General features: G+C 40.4%; 1 protein-coding gene across 1 annotated transcript in view; it reads right to left on the bottom strand.

Moving 5' to 3' along the window:
* The window catches only part of SLC6A11 (solute carrier family 6 member 11), a 122,859-nt gene that overhangs the window by 15,798 nt on the left and 85,732 nt on the right, over positions 1–21,329 (bottom strand). The window contains exons 7-8 of the mRNA XM_017678281.3: positions 18,557–18,660; positions 12,471–12,595 (exon numbers count right to left, since the gene is read on the bottom strand). Coding sequence (XP_017533770.2) covers positions 12,471–12,595; positions 18,557–18,660 — 229 coding nt within the window. The remainder of the gene's footprint in view (positions 1–12,470; positions 12,596–18,556; positions 18,661–21,329) is intronic.

The raw sequence follows: 21,329 nt of genomic DNA, 5'->3' as shown, positions 1-21,329 counted from the left end.
TTGGCAAGAAACCATAGAAGTGATGCTATATCCTTCTCAGCATATCATATGGGGGTGCATGATGTCCATAAACCTCAGTACTGGCAATATTTACCTTGATCACTTGGTTAAACTGCGAATGCCAGTTTTCTCCACTATAAAGTTACTGTATTTCTTTTTCTAATTGATAAATATATTGTGGGGGGTACTTTGAGATTATGAAAACACTATTTCAAGTCAACCTTTTACCTGTTGATTTTAGCATCCATTAGTGGATCTCACCCACAATTACTCCTGTGGTGTTTGCCTAATGAGTTTGTATTTTTTTCATTGGTTCTAGATTTACTACTTAGAATTCTTTTATAAGGAAACATGTCTCTTCAAACACATTTATTTATTCAATTTTTATTTATTTCATTATGGGCTTTCAGGTATTTAGTTTGTTCTAAGGGTTATAATTCAATTCTAGCATTATTTATTTTGCTATTAAAATTGTTCCAGGTTTGGTCATTGGGAACGTCTTCAGTTTGGTTCCTGTGTCCTTTTGACATGCCTCTCTTTTTCTGAGCACTTTCTTATTTTTCTGGAACCACAAAATGTTCCAGCTTCATCTTGTCCAGCCACAGTGCTCAAATCAACTAATTCTCCAAGGTGCTCTGGTTCATTTTATTGGAAAATGGTGTTTAGAAACCAAGATCTGGCCCTAGGTATGCTCACTGTTACTGGAGTATCATTACACATAGGCCCTCTCAGCACAAAGCCGGGAAATATATGTATGTATATTTACCTCCATATTCATACACATATATATTTCTCTATATATCTGTATATATCTTAAAATCATGAGTCCATACTAGGACCTCCAGGCCTAGTACAGTTCATTCAAGCTTGTCCATTTTTCTTATTTGTAACTTTTTTCTCAGTGAAAAATCTGTCTCTAATTATCTATACTGACTTAATTGTTCAGTGCTAACATACATATATAATAGTTATAGAATTGCTAACCCATAACCTTGTACTAACAAGAGTATAATAGTTATTTTCATTTTGAGCCTTACAGTGTCCAGTCCAAATACTAAGTCCCAAGTTTACTTAGGTAAGTTCTTTCTTCCCTATTTCCCTCAGTGTGGTTACATTATTCACTTGTAATACAGTTCATTTGTTACTGTTTGTATTCCATTTTTGGTTCCACCCACAAAAAAGTAACTATTTTGGGTGGTATGTGAAACATTTCCATGGTTCTAAGAGTCAGAGCTAATAATGATATACTCAGAGAAGTGCTGTTTCCTTCTCAGCCTTACTTTCTAAGTTCTCCCTTCTTTCTATCCCTTTCCACTCACCCCCTGCACATAATCATTCTCTTTTATTTTTCCATTTATCATTTCTACATATTCTTTGCACAAATGAGCAGACATATTTTCTTATATCTCCTTTCTTACATGATGGGCAGGATACTGTACTTACTTTTTAAACTTTTATACACATATACACATACACAATACCATTTAAAAATACCCTTTGATTTCCTTTTACTTATTTTTTATCATGAATGGGTGTTGAGTTTTTTTCAAAGACTTTTTCAGCATCTGTGGAGATAATTTATTATTTATTCCATTTGGGCTATTAATATGGCATGTGGTATCAATGGATTTCCTAGCATTAAACCAGGCTTGCATTATTCCTGGGATAAATCCTACTTGCACATGGTATATTACTTTCTTAATGTGATTTTTGATTCATGATTGTTAATATTTTACATCAGTATGCATGAATGAGATTGATCAGTAGTTTCTTTGCATTGTTATTTGGCTTAGGTATCAATGTCACACATGCTTCATATAAGGAGTTAAGAAGTTTTCCCTACCTTTCAGTGCTCTGGAATAATTTACAGAGCGCTGGGACTTTCTGGTCTTTGGCGGTTTGGTAAAATTCCTTTGAGAAACCATCTGGGTCTGGTGATTTGTTTGTTTGTTTGTTTTGTGGGGTAGCTCCTTAATAACTGTTTATTCCTTCTATTGAAATTGTCCTATTTAAGCTTTCTAAATGAAATGGGGTCAACTTTGGCAATCTGTATTTCCCTAGGAAAGTTTATGTGCACAGAGGATTGCAAAGTAGTCTCTTATGATTTTTGAAAATGTCTTTTGTGTCAGTAGTTACTTCCCCTTTGTTATTTATTATTTTGCTATTTGTATGATCTCCCTTTTTTCTTGACCACCGGTTGTCTGTTTTTATTTTTAAAAACGAAGAGTTCTTATTTTTTAATTAGATCTGTTTATTCTCTACTTCATTAATTTCTGCTTTTATCTTTATTATTTCCTTCCTTGTGTTTTCTTTTGGTTCACTTTGCTATTGTTGTTCTTGTTTTTCTTAACGGGATATAATTAATTTATTTTCATTTTAGTTGATAAATGTGTTTTGTATAGGTTTCTCTTATTGTTAATTTCTGTTTCCTGCAGTTTGTGCTTCATAAAGATTGTTGCTGAGTCATTTAGTGCATATATTTTCATGTGTTTTATATCTTCAAAGTGAATTGTGACTTTTAACAATAAAAAGTGTCTATGATCATGCTTAATGGTTTTGGTTGGATTCTATTTTGTCTTATATCAGGATGTTATTATTGCCTATCCATTTATTTTTAGACTTTGTGAATCACTTTCTTTTACATGTGTCTTTTGTATACAGTTTATATGTAGGTCTTATTTTGTGAGCCGAACTGAAAATCTTTTCTTTTAATAGATGACTTCAGGCTATTTACATTTACTGCTATGACTGACATGTTTGATCTTAACTCTGACAACATATTTAAGTTATGTGTATTTTTCATATTTGTTATGTTTCTCTATTGGTTGTGTATTTTTTCCTTTTGTACTTACAAATGTTTTTGGTATTTAAGAAGGTTTATATATTTGTTCTAGTAGTTACCTTTATTCTTATACCTTTTAAAAATGCCCCTGGGCTCTGGTTTTTTTATTTAAATCCTCCCAGGCTTTCCAGGATTTCTCCCCAGTATCCTTTAATGCCATCTATTGGCCATACAACAGTGAGCTTTTATATTTTCCTCTTGCCTTCTCTTTCCATTTTTCAGCTGAATGATTTCTACTTTGCAATAGTATGTAGAAAATTTCTAAATTAGTCCTATAACTTATTCCCCACCTTTGTTTTGGTCTTAGACATATACTTAAATATTTTTAAGTGCTTACCATCAGTCCTCTTTCTAAAATATTCCCAGTCATTATCCGGCTGGATGAAGCTCATTCTCTAGTAGATTCCTCCAAAGGACAGAGGCTGGTGAAGGGACCTAAGAGTGATCTGGAGCAATCACTAGAAGTATTAAATACACACTAAAATTGAAAATACTAGAAAGGATCCAGATAGATCCCTTAGCAGGGACTATAGAAAGACATTCAAAAAATGTGTGATTTAAAGGGGCAGGCACCTTTTAAAGGGATAGGCACAGTTTAAAGAAGGCACCATTCTTATATATTGAAAATGGTTTTTCAATAGCCTTGATATTTGAAGAAATGACTGGATATCAAATTTTTGATTCACACTCATTTGTGTGAATTAAAAAAAAAAGTTTCTCTGCAGTTGCCTCCATTTGTATATTGGTTTTGAAAGGTATAACGCAGTCTAGTTCTTTCGCCTTTGTAGGTTAATTGATCTTTTTTGCCTGAAAGCTTGAGGATTTTATCTTTATCTTTGAGAAGTTACTATCTTTACTAGAATGTCTTGGAGTTAATCATTTTGGGTTGATTTGGCCTATTACCTGAGAAGTCTTTTCAATATGTAGACTCAGCTCTTCTTCTGTTTCAGGAGGTTTTCTTGTATTACAGTTTTAAATATTACCACTGTCCCATTACTTTATTTCCCTTCTTCAGGGGCTCTGATAATACGAATATTTTTCTTCTTTGCCAGTCTTCCATTTCTACTCTTCTTGGGGAATCATTTGTACTTCTTTCTGTACATCATTTTTCATTCACTTGGTTGTTTTCTTTCCATTTTAAAATGTTCCTTACTGAGACTATTTACCATTATTTTTCATTTTTGAGATAAATTTCTTTTTTCTCATTTTCTCCCTTTTCCCTTGATTTTCTTCAATTAACTCTTTTTATTTATTCCTCTTCTCCTCCACTGTTAGTTTTAAAATTTCTGGTTCAAGGTGTTTTTCACATCCTCAGATGCTTGCTTGGGTATATTTAATTCTGTGTGGAGTGCTGACTTAGAATTTTCTTCTGTTTCATGGTTGGTTGTCAGAGGGGAATTGTGGTTCTTCACTGATAGATTTCTATTCCTGATTTTCTGCAGTAATTCTTGTTCACGGTTCATGTTCTTCAGTATTTTATAATATTCCCAACCTAATAGCACCCTCTTTTGTCAGTACAGCAAAGTCCAGGTACTTTACTAGCATTTTGTTTTGATGGTGGGGGAAGGGTGAGCTTCCCTTCTCACAAGGTGTTGTTATGATTCTTTTTTATTGCGCAGGACTTTACATTTATCTCCCTTGCTTGATTTTCCCTTCACCATCTAATTGTCAAAGGGTGTTTCTCCCTTCCTTTTTGACTTTTTTCTCCCCAAGAAGCTTTCAAATGGTGCCTTCTTTAAACTGTGCCTATCCCTTTAAAAGGTCCCTGCCCCTTTAAATCACACATTTTTTGAATGTCTTTCTATAGTCCCTGCTAAGGGATCTATCTGGATCCTTTCTAGTATTTCCAATTTTAGAGTGGATTTGATATTTCTAGTGATTGCTCCAGATCACTCTTAGGTTCCTTCACCAGCTTCTGTCTCCCCTACACTTTTTCCCATTTTGTCTTTGTTTACCACAAAGCCCTGAAGCTCTAAGGGCACAGGTTATAGCAGGAAAGACTGCACTGGCCTTAGTGATTTTTCTTTTTGTTACAGTCATTTGCAGCCTCAATATTTTCTGTCTTCAAGTTATGCAGGGGGCATGGTTTTATGTAGAATATTCTTCTCTCTTCTGTTTTATTTTCTTCTTGTTGCTTGGTGGGAGGGACATGGGATATAAGTTAGCTATAGAGGTATCATTGCCCTCAGATACTCAGGAGTCTTACTTCCTTTAATTTTTAAAAGAGTTTGTATAAGCTTGATATTATTTCTTTCTTAAATGTTTGGTAGAATTCACCAGTGACACCATCAGGGCCTAGAATTTTCTCAGTGGAAAAGTTTTTGATAATGAATTCAATTTCTTTTAAAAATATAGAGCTGTTCAGTTTTTCTATTTCATTAGCTTGAAGTTCTTCATAATATTTCCTTATCTCATTGTTAGTGTGCAGGATCTGCAGTCATATATCCTCCTTCATTCTTGATACTAGTAATTGTGTTTTTTTCTTGATTAGTCTTGCCAGGAGGTTATAAATTTTATTTTTCTAATACCAAATTTTTACTTTGAAATTTCTTTCCTGTTATTTGTGTTTTACCTTTATTATTTCTTTGCTTCTACTTACATTGGGCTTAATTTGTACTTCTTTTTTTTCAGCTTCTTCAGACAGAAACAACTTTTTTCTTTAAATATTTCTTCTTTCTAATTAGGTACTTAAAGTTATAAATTTCCCTGTAAGCATTCTAACTGCATCCCACAAATTTTGCTATGTTGTGTTTCATTACCATTCAGTTTGAAATATTTTCTTCTTTGATCAGGGAATATTTAGAAGTGTGTTGCTTAATTTACACATACTTGGGAATCTCCCAGATATCTTTTTGCTATGAATTTCTAATTTAATTCAGTGGTTGTCAGAGAACATACCTTATAAGATTTCAGTCTTTTGAAATTTATTGATACTTATTTTAAGGCTTAGTCTATGTTCTATCTTGGTGAACATTTCATGAGCATTTGAAAAGAAATGCATTCTGCAGTTGTTGGGTGCAGTATTTTATAAGTGTCAGTTAAATCAATTTGGTTGATAGTGTTCAGATATCTATGTCTTTACTGATATTTCGTATAGTTGTTCTAACATTAGGGGATGAGAAGTGTTATCTCCAACTATGACTGTGGGTTTCTCTATTTTCTCTTTTAGTATGTCAGCTTTTGCTTCATGTACTTTAAATCTCTATTATTAGATGCAAACACAATAAGGATTACATGTATTACCAATGAATTGCCCTTTCATAAACATTACAAAGTGTTGCTCTTTATTTCTAGTCATACTCTTTGGCTTGATGTCTACTCTGTTTAATGTTAATATTGTCAGGTCAGTTTTCTTACCCTGTTTCCATGGTGTATCTTCTCCTATTCTTTTACATTTTATCTGTGTCTTTGAATTCAAAATATGTCTCTTTTAGACAGCTTATAGTTAAGTCTTACTTTTTTTACTCAATCTGATAATCTCTGCCTTTTAATTGCAGTATTTGGTTCATTTGTATTTAATGTAATTACTGAGCTACTTGGGTGTAAGTCTACCATTTCATATTTATTTTCTTTATGTCCCTTCTGGTTTTTTTTGTTCGTTTGTTCATTTGTTTCTTTACTCTGTTGTGGCTTTTCTTGCTTTCTTTTGGACTAATCAATATTTTTAAATATTCAATTGTATTTAATCTATTAGCTTTGTAGCTTTACCTCTTTTTATTATTTTCTAAGCAACTGGGAATTTTCCAGATATCCAGATTCCAGCTGGACTAAATACCAGCTTGTGTAACACACATTTATAGCTCATCAAAATCTACCTCACATTAGTAACATATCACTTTACACTGCCACAACACATCTAACACTTTCTTTTTCTGATGACCATTCTGATAATTTTTGCCTTGAAATAGACTTGAGAACTGAACCATTTCAATAATGACAAAATGCAAATAGGACAAATGCTCCAATTAAAATACAGAGATGACCATACTGGATAAAAAAAGCAAAACTCAGCTATACACCATCTAATCTTGACTTCCAGAAGAGTTCACCCTGATAGAAAGAGTATCAGAGAAGCAGACTGAGGGACATGTGGGGAAACAAATGTTGGGTGCTGTGTCCTAGCAGGGCAAATCTGAGTTTTTCAAGAAGTGCACATTGCAAAGAAATTGAAGCAGTAATCAAAAAACTACCCAAGGAAAAAACCCCTGGGCCAGATGGATTTACCTCAGAATTTTATCAGACATACAGAGAAGATGTAATACCCATTCTCCTTAAAGTTTTCCAAAAAATAGAAGAGGAGGGAATACTCCTAAACTCATTCTATGAAGCCAACATCACCCTAATACCAAAACCAGGCAAAGACCCCACCAAAAAAGAAAATTACAGACCAATATCCCTGATGAACGTAGATGCAAAAATACTCAATAAAATATTAGCAAACCAAATTCAAAAATATATCAAAAGCATCATATACCACGACCAAGTGGGATTCATCCCAGGGATACAAGGATGGTACAACATTCGAAAATCCATCAATATCATCCACCACATCAACAAAAAGAAAGACAAAAACCACATGATCATCTCCATAGATGCTGAAAAAGCATTCGACAAAATTCAACATCCATTCATGATAAAAACTCTCAGCAAAATGGGTATAGAGGGCAAGTACCTCAACATAATAAAGGCCATATACAATAAACCCACAGCCAACATCATACTTACCAGTGAGAAGCTGAAAGCTTTTCCTCTGAGATCGGGAACAAGACAGGGATGCCCACTCTCCCCACTGTTATTTAACATAGTACTGGAGGTCCTATCCACGGCAATTAGACAAAACAAAGAAATACAAGGAATCCAGATTGGTAAAGAAGAAGTTAAACTGTCACTATTTGCAGATGACATGATATTGTACATAAAAATCCCTAAAGACTCCACTCCAAAATTACTAGAACTGATATTGGAATACAGCAAAGTTGCAGGATATAAAATTAACACACAGAAATCTGTGGCTTTCCTATACACTAACAATGAGCCAATAGAAAGAGAAATCAGGAAAACAATTCTATTCACAATTGCATCAAAAAGAATAAAATACCTAAGAATAAACTTAACTAAAGAAGTGAAAGACCTATACCCTGAAAACTATAAGACACTCTTAAGAGAAGTTAAAGAGGACACTAACAAATGGAAACTCATCCCATGCTCATAGCTAGGAAGAATTAATATCGTCAAAATGGCCATCCTGCCCAAAGCAATATACAGATTTGATGCAATCCCTATCAAATTACCAACAACATTCTTCAACGAACTGGAACAAATAGTTCAAAAATTCATACAGAAACACCAAAGACCCCGAATAGCCAAAGCAATGCTGAGAAAGAAGAATAAAGTGGCGGGGATCTCACTCCCCAACTTCAAGCTCTACTACAAAGCCATAGTAATCAAGACAATTTGGTACTGGCACAAGAACAGAGCCACAGACCAGTGGAACAAATTAGAGACTCCAGACACTAACCCAAACATATATGGTCAATTAATATTCGATAAAGGAGCCATGGACATACAATGGGGAAATGACAGTCTCTTCAACAGGTGGTGCTGGCAGAACTGGACAGCTACATGTAAGAGAATGGAACTGGATCACTGTCTAACCCCATACACAAAAGTAAATTCGAAATGGATCAAAGACCTGAATGTAAGTCATGAAATCATAAAACTTACAAAAAAACATAGGCAAAAATCTCTTGGATGTGAACATTAGTGACTTCTTCATGAATATATCTCCTCGGGCAAGGAAGACAAAAGCAAAAATGAACAAGTGGGACTATATCAAGCTGAAAAGCTTCTGTACAGCAAAGGACACCATCAATAGAACAAAAAGGTACCTTACAGTATGGGAGAATATTTTCATAAATGACAGATCCGATAAAGGCTTGGCATCCAAAATATATAAAGAGCTCATGCTCCTCAACAAACAAAAAGCAAATAATCCAATTAAAAAATGGGCAGAGGAGCTGAACAGACAGTTCTTCAAAGAAGAAATTCAGATGGCCAACAGACACATGAAAAGATGCTCCACATCACTAGTTATCAGATAAATGCAAATTAAAACCACAATGAGATATCACCTCACACCAGTAAAGATGGCCACCATACAAAAGACAAACAACAACAAATGTTGGCGAGGTTGTGGAGAAAGGGGAACCCTCCTACACTGCTGGTGGGAATGTAGATTAGTTAAACCATTGTGGAAAGCAGTATGGAGGTTCCTCAAAATGCTCAAAATAGACTTACCATTTGACCCAGGAGTTCCACTTCTAGGAATTTACCCTAAGGATGCAGCAGCCCAGTTTGAAAAAGACAGATGCACCCCTATGTTTATTGCAACACTATTTACAATAGCCAAGAAATGGAAACAACCTAAGTGTCTATCAGTAGAGGAATGGATAAAGAAGATGTGGTACATATACACAATGGAATATTATTCAGCCATAAGAAGAAAACAAATCCTACCATTTGCAACAACATGGATGGAGCTAGAGGGTATTATGCTCAGTGAAATAAGCCAAGCAGAGAAAAACAAATACCAAATGATTTCACTCATCTGTGAAGTATAAGAACAAAAGAAAAACTGAAGGAACAAAACAGCAGCAGAATCACAGAACCCAAGAATGGACTAACAGTTACCAAAGGGAAAGAGACTGGGGAGAATGGGAGGGTAGGGAGGGATAAGGGTGGGAAAGAAGAAAGGGGGTATTATGATTAGCATGTATAATGTGGGGGGTGGGGGAAAGGGGAGGGCTTTGCAACACAGAGAAGACAAGTAGGGATTCTACAACATCTTACTATGCTGATGGACAGTGACTGTAATGGGGTTTGTTGAGGGGGGGTCTTGGGGTAGGGGAGAGCCTAGTAAACATAAATAAAAATAAACAGAACAAAACAAAACAAAACAACTACAAGGTATCACCTCACACCTGTTAGGACGGCCACTATCAATCAATCAATAAATGTTGGCAAAGACGTAAAGAAATAAAAAAAAAAAAGTGCACATTGACTGCATGGCTCAGTCCCCAGGTATGCCAGGACATCTGCCATTGAACTCAATATTTTCCAAAAATTATTCCTCAGAAAGTGAGCCTGTCTTTCTGAGGCAGGGCACACATTAATTTGCAACTTGCAATTTCTCTAAATCATGGGTGCTCCTAAGGAGAATCTTGGTCTGATCCATATCCCTAGCCAGAGGCAGAGAGTAGACTTACCTGCTGGTCATCAGGAGCAACACAGGTAGGTGCGCCAGAAGAGGCCAGAGCCAGTTTGTACCATCTATGGGCTTTGTAACCTTGGGTAAACCACTTCAGACTCTGAGCTATAGGGTCCACATCTGTAACAGTCATGATAAAGCCCAGGGCTACTGTCCCTGTGAATGGTACCCCCTGGAGTTGTGCAGGGTACATTCTGCACAGCCACAAATGGAGGCTCAGATAAAGCCTACCTCGTAGACATGTTATGACTATTTTGTGAGGTAGTGTATGAAAAATAACCATCCAGAGCTTGACAAGTGACACAAAGTAAATCAGTAATAGTACATCCGCCCAGTGGAATACTACACAGCTATGAAAACTCTTGGTTGAGATCTCTGTTTACTAAGGCAGAAAACTCCTCATACTTTATTGTGAATGGAAAAATACAGCCTACAGAATATCAAGGATAATTTTACATAGTTTCCAGGGACACAAATGTCATTATGTATACACAGAAAATCCTGGCAGGAAAACCCCAAAGTGTAAGATTCAGATTGGAGAGTTTTCCCTTGGTTAAGATTTCCACATTTCTCTAAAATAAATATGCTTTCAATTTGAAATAAGAAAAAAAACCAATAACATTTATTTTTAGTTGGCCTCCTTTCCATATATGGCCTCCTTTCCATAACCCCTTTTTGAGCTTCTCTGATAAAAAGTAGTAATAGTGCTTATAATAATTATTATTATTGATACCATCTCACTCAACACCTGAAGTAGGACCATTCACTTTACAGAGAAGGAAGCAGATTCTCTAAGAGGTCAAAGCTCCCTAGAGAAGGCACCGCTCCCTCCACAGGCAGCTGCCCTGTGGTTTAAGGAAGGAAAGAGCAGGGATGTTTCATGAAGTGTCAATGTCCTGCCTACAGTGGGCAGTAGGATGGCATGGTCAGAGCACGGGCTCTGGAGCCTGATGGCCTGGACTAAATCCAAGCTTGTGTAATCTTGAGTAAGTGACTTTACCTCTCTGGACCTCAGCTTATCTGTAAAATGGGGGTAGTAAAAGAACGACCTTGGAGGGCTAAACTCAGAGTAAGTACTTGATGACTTAGACCTTTGATCATATTAATATCATCTGTTCTAGCTCTGGACTCCTGATTTCACAGGGACTATCTCCACCTCTGACATACATCATCTGTCAAGATGTATGAGGTGGAAGGTACCTAAGCAGTGGGTCCTGAGCAGGCCCAGAGCAGAGCTTGGCAATCTTTCTCTGATGTCCATACCCACTACCCTGCCCATCCTGGTGGGTCAGATGGGTGCTTCCCTATCTGTGCATGCCAGATAAGAAGAGGACACCATAGACAATGGTTCTCAGCAGAGGCAGTGTGGTCCCCAGGGGTGCTTGGCATTGTCACAGTGAATAAGGGCATGACTGACATTGAGTATAGGGAGACCAGAGAGGCTAGGTTTGCTGTGCTACTCCCAACAAACTGTTCCACTGGACAGTCTTACAGGTGAAAAACCTATTTAGATTATGTAGGTTAAAATCTGTTATGAAAACACAAACTATTTATTTTTAAATATACACTGAATTTTCCCAGAATTCAAACACCATGTAAATCAAGGGAAGAGATATTCTCATTTTGCACAGACACCTCAGCAACAACAGCCCTGCCCATAGTGATACAAGCACACATCAATCAGTACTTAAGAATGTTACATTCACAGTGATTCTATATCCAGGAAAAGGGAGAGAGACATGCCCTCCAAGCAGAGGGAAGAGCATGTGCAAAGGCCCTGGTGTGGGAGGGAATAAGCTATGTCACAGAAGTGAAAGCAGACCACTGCAGTGGGGCAGAGTGAAATGGGGGAACAAGGTAGGGGGTGAGGTTACAGGGCTGGGCAGCACAGGGCTTTGAAGCCATGCCAAGAATCCAGCACTATGAGAAGCCAAGAAAGGCTGTTCATCAGAAAAGGGCATGTTCAAATTTGCATTCTGAAAAAATCACTCTGCAGGGTAGATAGAGCATGGGACAGAGGGGGCAACAGTGGAGGCAGAGAAGCCAGTGGAAAGTTCCTGCGGTTGTCCAGGTGAGTGGTGACAGTGGTCTGGACTGGTGGGGAGACAGTGCAGCAGGGAGGAAAGTGGACAAAATGGAATGACATTGAGGATGTAGAATTTGCACAACATGGAGATGACTGGTTCTGGGAGTGAAGGAGTGTCCAGATTTCTTCCCAGGTAATTCCCAGGATTCTGGTTTGAAGATGGATGATGGGGTCACCTTCTGAGATCTGACCTCAGGAGAAGAATGGGCTAAGAAAGAAGATAATATTTTCATTATAACCATCACCTGCAGCCTCCTCACCTTTGGCAAACTTACCTGACTCTGCCACCTCGGCAATGGGCACCCCCTGCTCATATGCCATGAAGCCCAGGACTGAGAAGATGGCAAAACCAGCCACAAAGCTGGTGCCACTGTTCAGGCAACAGAGCATGATGCAGTCCCTGTGGGGAAGCAGTGAGAAGGGCTTGGGTCAGACTGTGCAGAACAGGCACAATGCTAGAACATTCTGTCTGAGCACTGCGGCCATCCTGGGGGACAGACAAGGCAGTGTGGGCATGGACAGCTTCATTTGACCAATGAAGCCCTCATGGTTCAGAGGGGTTAAGTGGCTGCCCCATGGTCACACAGATTCCCTTGTATTTCTAGAAGATTTGGTATATCATGGACAAGAAGAACAAAAGAGTGCTGGCAAGTGGGAAAGTACACAACTACTGAGAAATACCTGGAGACAAATCAACATTCCTACCAAACCCTGGTAAGTGAGAAACCCAGAGAAAGTAAGAGAGGATTGGTTTCCAGCTTGCTCAAAGCAAGGAAGGCAGGAGAAGCCTCAGAGAAATGCCTGCTTCTCAGCCAGGGTAGCACCCTCAGACTTCACACCGGAAGCTCCCAGCAGCCTTGGGAGGAGAGATTCCTCCTAGCCAAGCTATTTACTGGAGCATCATACTCAGACCTCACTGCTTAGTCCCTGCTCTGCTGCTGTGAGGGAGCACCCCCTTCCAGGCTGGACCCCTCAGGGAGGGATTTCCCACAGCAGTGACTGTCCCCTGCCCTTGGCTTCCCAGCAAAGAGGCACCAGCATGAAGCCATGACCCAGGAGAAGTCAGACTACAATTACTGGGTTTTACCAAGACAAGGAAGATGAACCCATCCCCTCCTGCCTTAGGCCCCTCACCCTCATGAGGCTAAGTCAGGGAGGCAGCCTCGGAGGGTCTCAGCTGCTGCAGAATAGACTCTTACCAGGTAGGCTTGCAATACACAGGATGTTTCACTTTGGAGGGAGGAGCTCCCAGGTAGCCTGTCCAACCTCTCAACTGAGGCATGACCGGCCCAGATCATTCTGGCATGGTGGTGAGCTGCCTCTGCTCACACCCAAGCAAGCAGGAGCTAGTCACCTTGTTCCACAGTGCTTTCCCCTTGCTGGATGGCTCTTGCTGTTTACAGCAGTAAGAACATCCTCATAAGTGTGCCTGGCCACAGTCCACCTTCTCTAGGAAGTTTTAGTTCTACCCTCCCAAACAGCCTGGAACTCCTTCAGGCTTAGAGAGCTGAAGATAGTGGCTCTATATCCCTTTGAATGTTTGGCTCTCTCAGTTAAACATTTTAATTCTTTTATCAGCTCCTCATCCTGCTCGTGATCTCTAATGCACTCCAGCTTGTCCAGTCCCTCTTCAAATGTCACATTCAGGACTGAACACTAGACTCAAAAGCAGAGCAGGATTCTCACCTCCTCTTCTCCCAACACCATACTTTTTTTTTTTTTGTAATTTTAACTCATTTTATTTTATTTTTTTTAATTTTTTTTTGAGAGGGCATCTCTCATATTTATTGATCAAATGATTGTTAACAACAATAAAATTCAGTATAGGGGGGTCAATGCTCAATGTACAATCATTAATCCATCTCAAGCCTAATTCTCGTCAGTCTCCAATCTTCTGAAGCATAATGAACAAGTTCCAACACCATACTTTTTGTAATGTAATCAAAGGTTATACTTATGTTAGGGACTGTGACTCCCAGTTGCCTTTCAATGACTCTGAGAATCAAAGGCATATCAGAGAAAGCATTAGATGGGGGTCAGGAACCTTGAGTTCCAATTTTCCCTGCAGTATCTTGTCTCCAGGCCTGATCTCACCAGCTATAGGACAAGGTGCATGGATAACAGGATCTCTTGGGCCTCGTGATAGATTAAATAATTTGCCAGCAAGTAGTCACTCCCTCTATGTTCTTCCTTGGGTTGGAGTGTATTTTCCTGTCCCATTGACTTTGGCTTAGCCTGTGACTTGCTTTGGTCAACAGCATATTAGCAGATGTAACACAAACAAAGGCTTCAGATGTGCTTGTATGACTGAACTTGTCCTTTATTGCTTCTGTGATTTGCCGTGAGAAGAACTTCCCCAGGGAGCTGCTGTCTGTGAAGCCTGTACCTGAGAATGTGTATACATGGAGCAGACTGGAGGCTGGCCTGGACCTTGGCACCAAACTCACTCAATTTACAGCCTGCAGGAGAGCTTCCCCAGCTGACCAGCAGACTTGTGCGCAGTAAAAGCAAATAGTTGTTGCAAGCCACTGAGTTCTGGGGTTGTTTGTTACACAGAATTATTGTGGCAGTGAGTGACTGATACAGGCCCTTTAAAGGCACTGTAGATATGGGTTGGGCTGGCAGACCTGAAGACTTTATCTGCAAGCCAGATTTACCTTGTTTCAAAAGGAAATTCAGCTTCACTGAGGTTAAGGGCAGGGTTATTCTTAAGGCTGAGTAAGTCTCCTCATGCCTGATTTATCAAATAATGGAAAACAAGATAGTACTGATGAGGAAAGCTTTCTCCATACTCTCTAAATTTGGGGATTCTCCTGTATACTGGTAGCTGCAACATGCTGCATCCTGTGCTAGGGTGTCTGTGTCACTGAATCTCAAGGCTCAGGAAGGAGAGTTACACTCAAGGTCTTACAGTCACCAAAATTCACTTGTGAATTTGGGGGGGGTGTCCATTAATCTCAGGCTTTGGCTAAGCCAAAGCCCATGCTTTTTCTAGGAGATATGTAAAAATGTTGCCCCCTAAGAACTGAGACTTCCAAATCTTGACTTGAGGACAATCACCTGTGGGCATCTGTGTGGTTGTTGAGAAACAAATGTTCCTTACTGCAGAGTCTCCATCTTCCGCCAGAGGCCTCCTGAATGATTTCCTTATACCACAGGGGGACTGAGAAGCTCTGAGCAGACCTGGGTTCTTCCCAGCCCTGCGTCCTGCACCCCCACCTTTGGATCACCCCCGCCTTCAGGCAGACAGCGCTCAGCAGCCTGTGCTCTGCAGAGAGGATTTTCCTTGCCTGGTTTGATTCATCCCTCTCCCTCCAATTCCTTCCTGCAGGGCACCTTCTAGGTGAAAAGCTTATGTAACAAGCACTTTAAAGTTGGCAGGAACTGAACTGGGCTTTCAAGACCTCCAGAAGCTATTTTATTGTCAGAAGAGAGGGTTCTAATTTACACCCTCTCAGTTGGGGGAGACCTGCTCACGGAACAATTTGGAAACGGAAATAAAACAAGCCTTCAGATTAACAATGTCACCTAGGGGGGTTTGCTTTCTTTTGCTGATGGGAGGGGAAGATCTGGACAGCAGACAGGATCTGTGGCAGCCAGCTTATTTCACCCACGTGCTCAATGGGGAAGAAAGTTGCCACTGCCTTGAGATACAGCCTGATGACCAGGCCAAATCCCTGACAGTGACAGTAGAGGGGAAAGAGGTGGCCATCCCCGGCAGTGAGGAATAGGGTACAGGAGCCAGAAAGGCTTGGGTTCAAAACCATGTTCCAACACTGGCAATGTGAACATAAGTAGTGCCTTACTTGTGGGCCTCAGTTTCCTCATCTGTATAATGGTCTGGCTACTTCCTTGCTTCCACACATGTCATCCAGCACTACACTAGGCTTGAACAAGAAGACATGGTTTCTCAAGGGGCTGACAGCCTAGCTGGATGAGACAGACAGTGACCAAGTGACTTCCACAGTGCCCAGGACAGAAGACTGTGTGTGAACTCTGGCTGCTTATGTAGTGCCTACTGTATGCAAATAGCATCCCTTTCCGATATCCCCAGGGGGTCACACCCAACCCAGACCAGAGGTCTGCTGAGCTGTTCCCCCATCCTGGTGCCTTCCTCTCCTTGTCCATGGTAACTCTTTTGTAGTGTGGCTGACAGAGTGCTTTACTTCTCATCCCCCAGACCCACCTCCCCGTGAACACCTTGAAGGCAGAAAGGATCTTATGGACAACCTAGTCTGGTCTTCAACCTCTCTAGCATCCCTCTGTCTACCATACCCAATTGCCTCTCTGCGCAAAGGCCCCCAGGAACAACAGAACTTGCTGCCTAATGGCACAGTGGACTCCAGGATGGCTTTTCTTTTCAATATGTGGTACCTGCCCACTTTTACTTCCTCTGTGCCTCAGTTTCCTCAAGTTACTGACTCTGGTGTCTCCCACTTGGTATACACACGATGCACATGGTTGACTTAACAGATCGATTAATAAAGCGATCATGAAGCTGGCTTTCAGGGAGGCGCAGCACGGCTCTGGGATGGACACTGGGAGAGCTCAGCCAGAGTCCAGGCTCTACCACATCCAGCTGGGGGCCACCTCCATGACCCTCGGTTCCCCTATCTTGAAAAGAGGGATGATGTGAAAAGGACTTTATCATTGTCGAAAGTTCTTTCAAATGCATGATCTCACTTGAGCCACACAACAACCAAGTTGTGTGGTTGTTAGGTTCAGGTTCCCATCCCACAGTGGAGTATTACATGATCCTCTCACTAAATCCTTACTGACATCAAACAGGGTCCATTTTTAGACCACTGCTAATTTGCTTGTTGAGGAAAACAATCTCATTTTAAGAGTGTGTTGCTGATTTTCCTATTGGTGTTTTAATATTTTTCATATTGATCTCTTTGTATTCTTTATGTATTATGGAAATAAGCCCTTTTGAGTATCATATATTGTTGTAATAGACCAGAGCATACTTTTTGAGTATCATGTTGTATGTTTGATTTTGTAGGTGACTTCCATATTTGATTTGTAGATAAAATACAAAAGGGTATGTAGGTAATATGTGCATTAACTTGATTTTTTTTATTTGTAAAGGCAGTATCTACTCAGAGTAAAAATAAAACAAAACATTTAAATTGTATAGGAGAGGAAAGGTGAGAACAAATCCCTCTCCCGATGTCTGACTTTCGAGTCCCACTCACCACCAATTTCAGGTCTGTGTTTCTTTCCAGAAATTTTACTTCTAGATTTTTATTTTGATCAATCTGTCACTGTCTTCCTTTGATTTCTTTCATTATTTTGATGTCTTCTACATAAAATTCTATTTTATTTCTAGTTTTAAGGTGGTTTTCTTCTACAAATTATTTAATGAACCTGTGGAGCACATATGGGACAAAGTATGAAGAATCATCTTGGTCCTAACTACAAGGTCGTTAGTATTAGAAGTCCTTGGTTATTTCTCCTCAAATATGTATCATACCTCAGAATCATTTGCTGAAATGACCTCTTCTCAGCTAATCTGTGCTCAGCGATGGCTTCCTTGCCATCACTCCACAAGCTCATGCTGAATAAGGAGCTCTTGGACTCTATGGAAGAGATGTGCTATCTCTCCAGCCCTGAAGAGCCACCTGCTGTGACCAGGCACCGAATACAGGGGTACAGGGACCTCAGCAAGCAGACCATCAGCCTAGAGCTGGAGTCCAGGGTGCCAATTTCACTTCTACCATGTGCTTCTGGGTGATGTTGGGCAAGTCCCTGACCCTCTGTGAGTCTCAGCCCCACAGGCTGAAGGCATGAGAGACAAGGCAGCCAGGGTCAGACAGCCTCAGGATCACCCCCTCCCCTAGACCCCTCTTCCCAGAGCTGGGTGTGACCAGATGCAGGAGGTCAGAGAGTGAGATTGAGGGACAGGATGGGGCAGCAGCCACTCCAGGTGGGACAGGAGAGGACCCTACAGTTGAGAGAGAAGGTGCAGAGGCAGGTTGCTGAACAGGAGGCAGAATAACAAGGTGGTTAGTATTAGAAGTCCTAGGTTCATATCCTGGCTTTGCCACTTACTAGTTATATGACCTTGGGCAAGTCACTTATACAATCTGGGACAAATCTGTTGAACAATGTGAGATGGAGGTCTGAATAGGATTTCAGGAGTGAATCCGCCTGCAGCCTGGAATGCACTCCGACTGCATTTATTATTTTCCTAGCTCCTCCAGGGACCCACTCTTTGACCTTGGGGCACAGGAAGACAGAGAAACAGCCCATCTCCTCTAGGCCCTGCAAGGTAGGAAGACAAATGTGAAGTAGCCTGGTGGCGTGGAGAGCTCCCAGGGTTTGGTGGTGAGCTGGGAGGGCCCAGGGAAGTGCTCACCTGTAGCAGTTGTTGTTATAATTGTTATAACTTCCCAGAGCAGTCAGACAACCCAGGCAGATGGCATAGGAGAAAAAGATCTGCGTCCCAGCATCTACCCAGACCTGTAGGAAGGCACAAAGAAGTTGGCATAAAGAGAAGTCAGATATGCGGCAGCCCTGTTCTCTAAAAACCCCCACCTGCCTCTTACCCTCCAAAAAGACTTGACAAAGGGATAATCGAACTCCCTAACAGTCTCAGGAATGCTTTTTAGGAGTTCTCTTCTTGGGGAACTACTTCATTAAATATAAATGTCCTTAATGAATTCCAGAACTTTCTGGAGGTGGTGGGTAATAGTTTGCTAAATATAAAATATAAATAGTTTGCAAGAATGTAGATGTTTAGATCCCTCTCCAGCTGTGTGATCTTGGAAAGTTACTTAACCTCTCTGAAACTTAGTCTTCTCATCTACAAAGTGGGGAATGAATTTCTCCCTCAAGATTGCTAAGAAGATTCATGCAATATGGAATGCAAGCTCCTGGGATCCAGTACATGCTGCTTAGGTAAGCCATGGTTAAGACAGAACAAGTGACTTCTTATCTTTGTGATTAAGACTACCATGAAAAACCAACATAGTATTTCATCCAGGACAAAAGAATTTGCATAGCTGACCTGAGCATAACATAGGTAGTAGGGAATGGACAGGAGGAGAAAGAGGAGGCCCACCTTTATCTTTATCACCTTTCAAAATAAACACATTAGACTTCTTACATGGTACAGATGGAAACTACTTTCTTAGTCTACAGGTTTCCTCCCTGACAAAAACTGCTGTGGACAGCATGACACACACACCACTGATTATGATGCTTTCTCTCTACTTTTCCCTGGGCTCTCTGTGAGCCTGGCTCCTACAAGTTACTAGGGAAAATCCACAGCTAAAACCCCAATGCAGCTGAAGAAACAGATGTTTGAGAATCAAATGCCATTTACAGAGCAGGGCTTTGCACTGAATACAAATACTACCAAACATTTATTGAGTGCTTACTATGTGCTAGGCACTGGTGCTGAGCCATTTATGCATTATTGCACTTGAATATTCATAGCAGCCCTATGTGGTGGGTGCTATTATTAGCCCCCCTTTTACAGTAGAGGAAACTGAGGATCAGAGAGGTTGTATAACTTGCTAAAGACCACGCAGCTGAGAGTGGTAGATCCAGGCCATGGAGACCCACTTCTAGAGATGCGTGCTTAACCAATGCCAGAATTTCAGAAGTCCTCTAGTACAACCTCCCACCCCACACAAGACTCTTCTGAGTACTCCTGACAGAACTGTGTCTGCTTGATTACTGCCGGCGACAGGGAATTCACTACCTATGGATGCAGTCCCTTCCTTCTTCACAGAGTTCTGACTATTAGAACACTTCTAAAATGAGAGGAAATCTCCCTTCCTGTGCTCCTCCTTCTGGGGCATCTAGATCACATCTCTCTTTTTCATGTGGTAGCACTTTAGAGATTTGAAGAAAACACTAGAGCTTTCTAGATCCTAGAATTCTTCCCTTCTCAGGAAAAATCTATTTCCTCTCTCTCAGGGATTTGATTGCACAGTATAGATCACTCTACACTGGATTTGCTCAAGTTTGTGAAATCATTCAACAAATACTTATTAAAATTGACTATCATAACGCTGCCTCTCAGCCTAAGAAGTAAACATATTTTTTTCCCTCTAACATAGGTCACTGAGTTTAGTGCCTTGGAGCTAAATGAGGGACTTGGGGAGAGCTCTTAGTTGAAGTGTGTGTTTTGGGGTGGGGTGGGGGATGCTAGCAGATCAGAGTGGATTGAGACATGGCAAGGAAGGAATGGAAAGAGGGAATATAATGAATCTTTTTCAAGAAATTTTGCCATAAAGGGGAATTGGGAGATAGGGTAGTAGGGAAAGGGTAAGTAAAATTTAGGGAATATTTTTAGAAATATTTGTAGAAACACGAGGATGCTTAAATGTTGACAGGAAGAATCTGGTGCAGACAAAAATGTTGAAGATTCAGGAGAGAAGGGATGTATTTTTAAGTCTTCCTGTGATGCCTCAGTTTCCCAATTTGCTACTTCTGTGGATCCCTTTACGCAAATCAAGGGTAGAGTGACCCATGCCAGGTAATCAAATCCCCAAGAAAAAAGAAATTGAGATATTTTGCCCAGAAAAGGATTGTTCTAGTGTTCAGGGGACACCGGTGCTTTCTCGAATCTCTAGGCCATCTGGAGAAGCAAAAAAACAGTACAGCTGCTGACTCAGGAAACAGGAAACCAGATCCCAGGGGCAACCCACTGGGGTACTCAGCATTCCATCAAACACTGCTCCTCAAGACTCTCACACTTTTTTTTAATGCCTCTGCAAATTAAATGTCCTTCCTCCCAGATCCTTCACTGTTGTCTGGCTGAATGTGCAGGCCGGAGAGACAGAATCCCACAGACCTATGGGAAAGCTGTCTCCTCTACTGTGACTGGGCCACAAGATGGGTGGTCTGTACTCCCACCCCAACCCACCAAAAGGGTAAACAAACACTCTGTGACTTTGAATATACCAAAGAGAGCTTTCCATACACACAATCCTAAAGATGTTTCCCCACCTCTGAAATAATGATTTCACTTACAGGGAATTTTTCTTGCAGTTTGCTCATTGAGCACGAATACACTAAAACAGGCATCTGCTGTTTTTGCCCATCTGGCATCCATCTTCCCTTTTCAGGTAACAGCACCCTAATTTTCCTTTGGGAAACCACCTCTTCCCCATTCAGAA

This window comes from Manis javanica, chromosome 3, assembly GCF_040802235.1.
Source record: "Manis javanica isolate MJ-LG chromosome 3, MJ_LKY, whole genome shotgun sequence".
Classification (NCBI taxonomy): Eukaryota; Metazoa; Chordata; class Mammalia; order Pholidota; family Manidae; genus Manis; species Manis javanica.
This window is presented reverse-complemented; position numbering and strand designations above follow the sequence as displayed.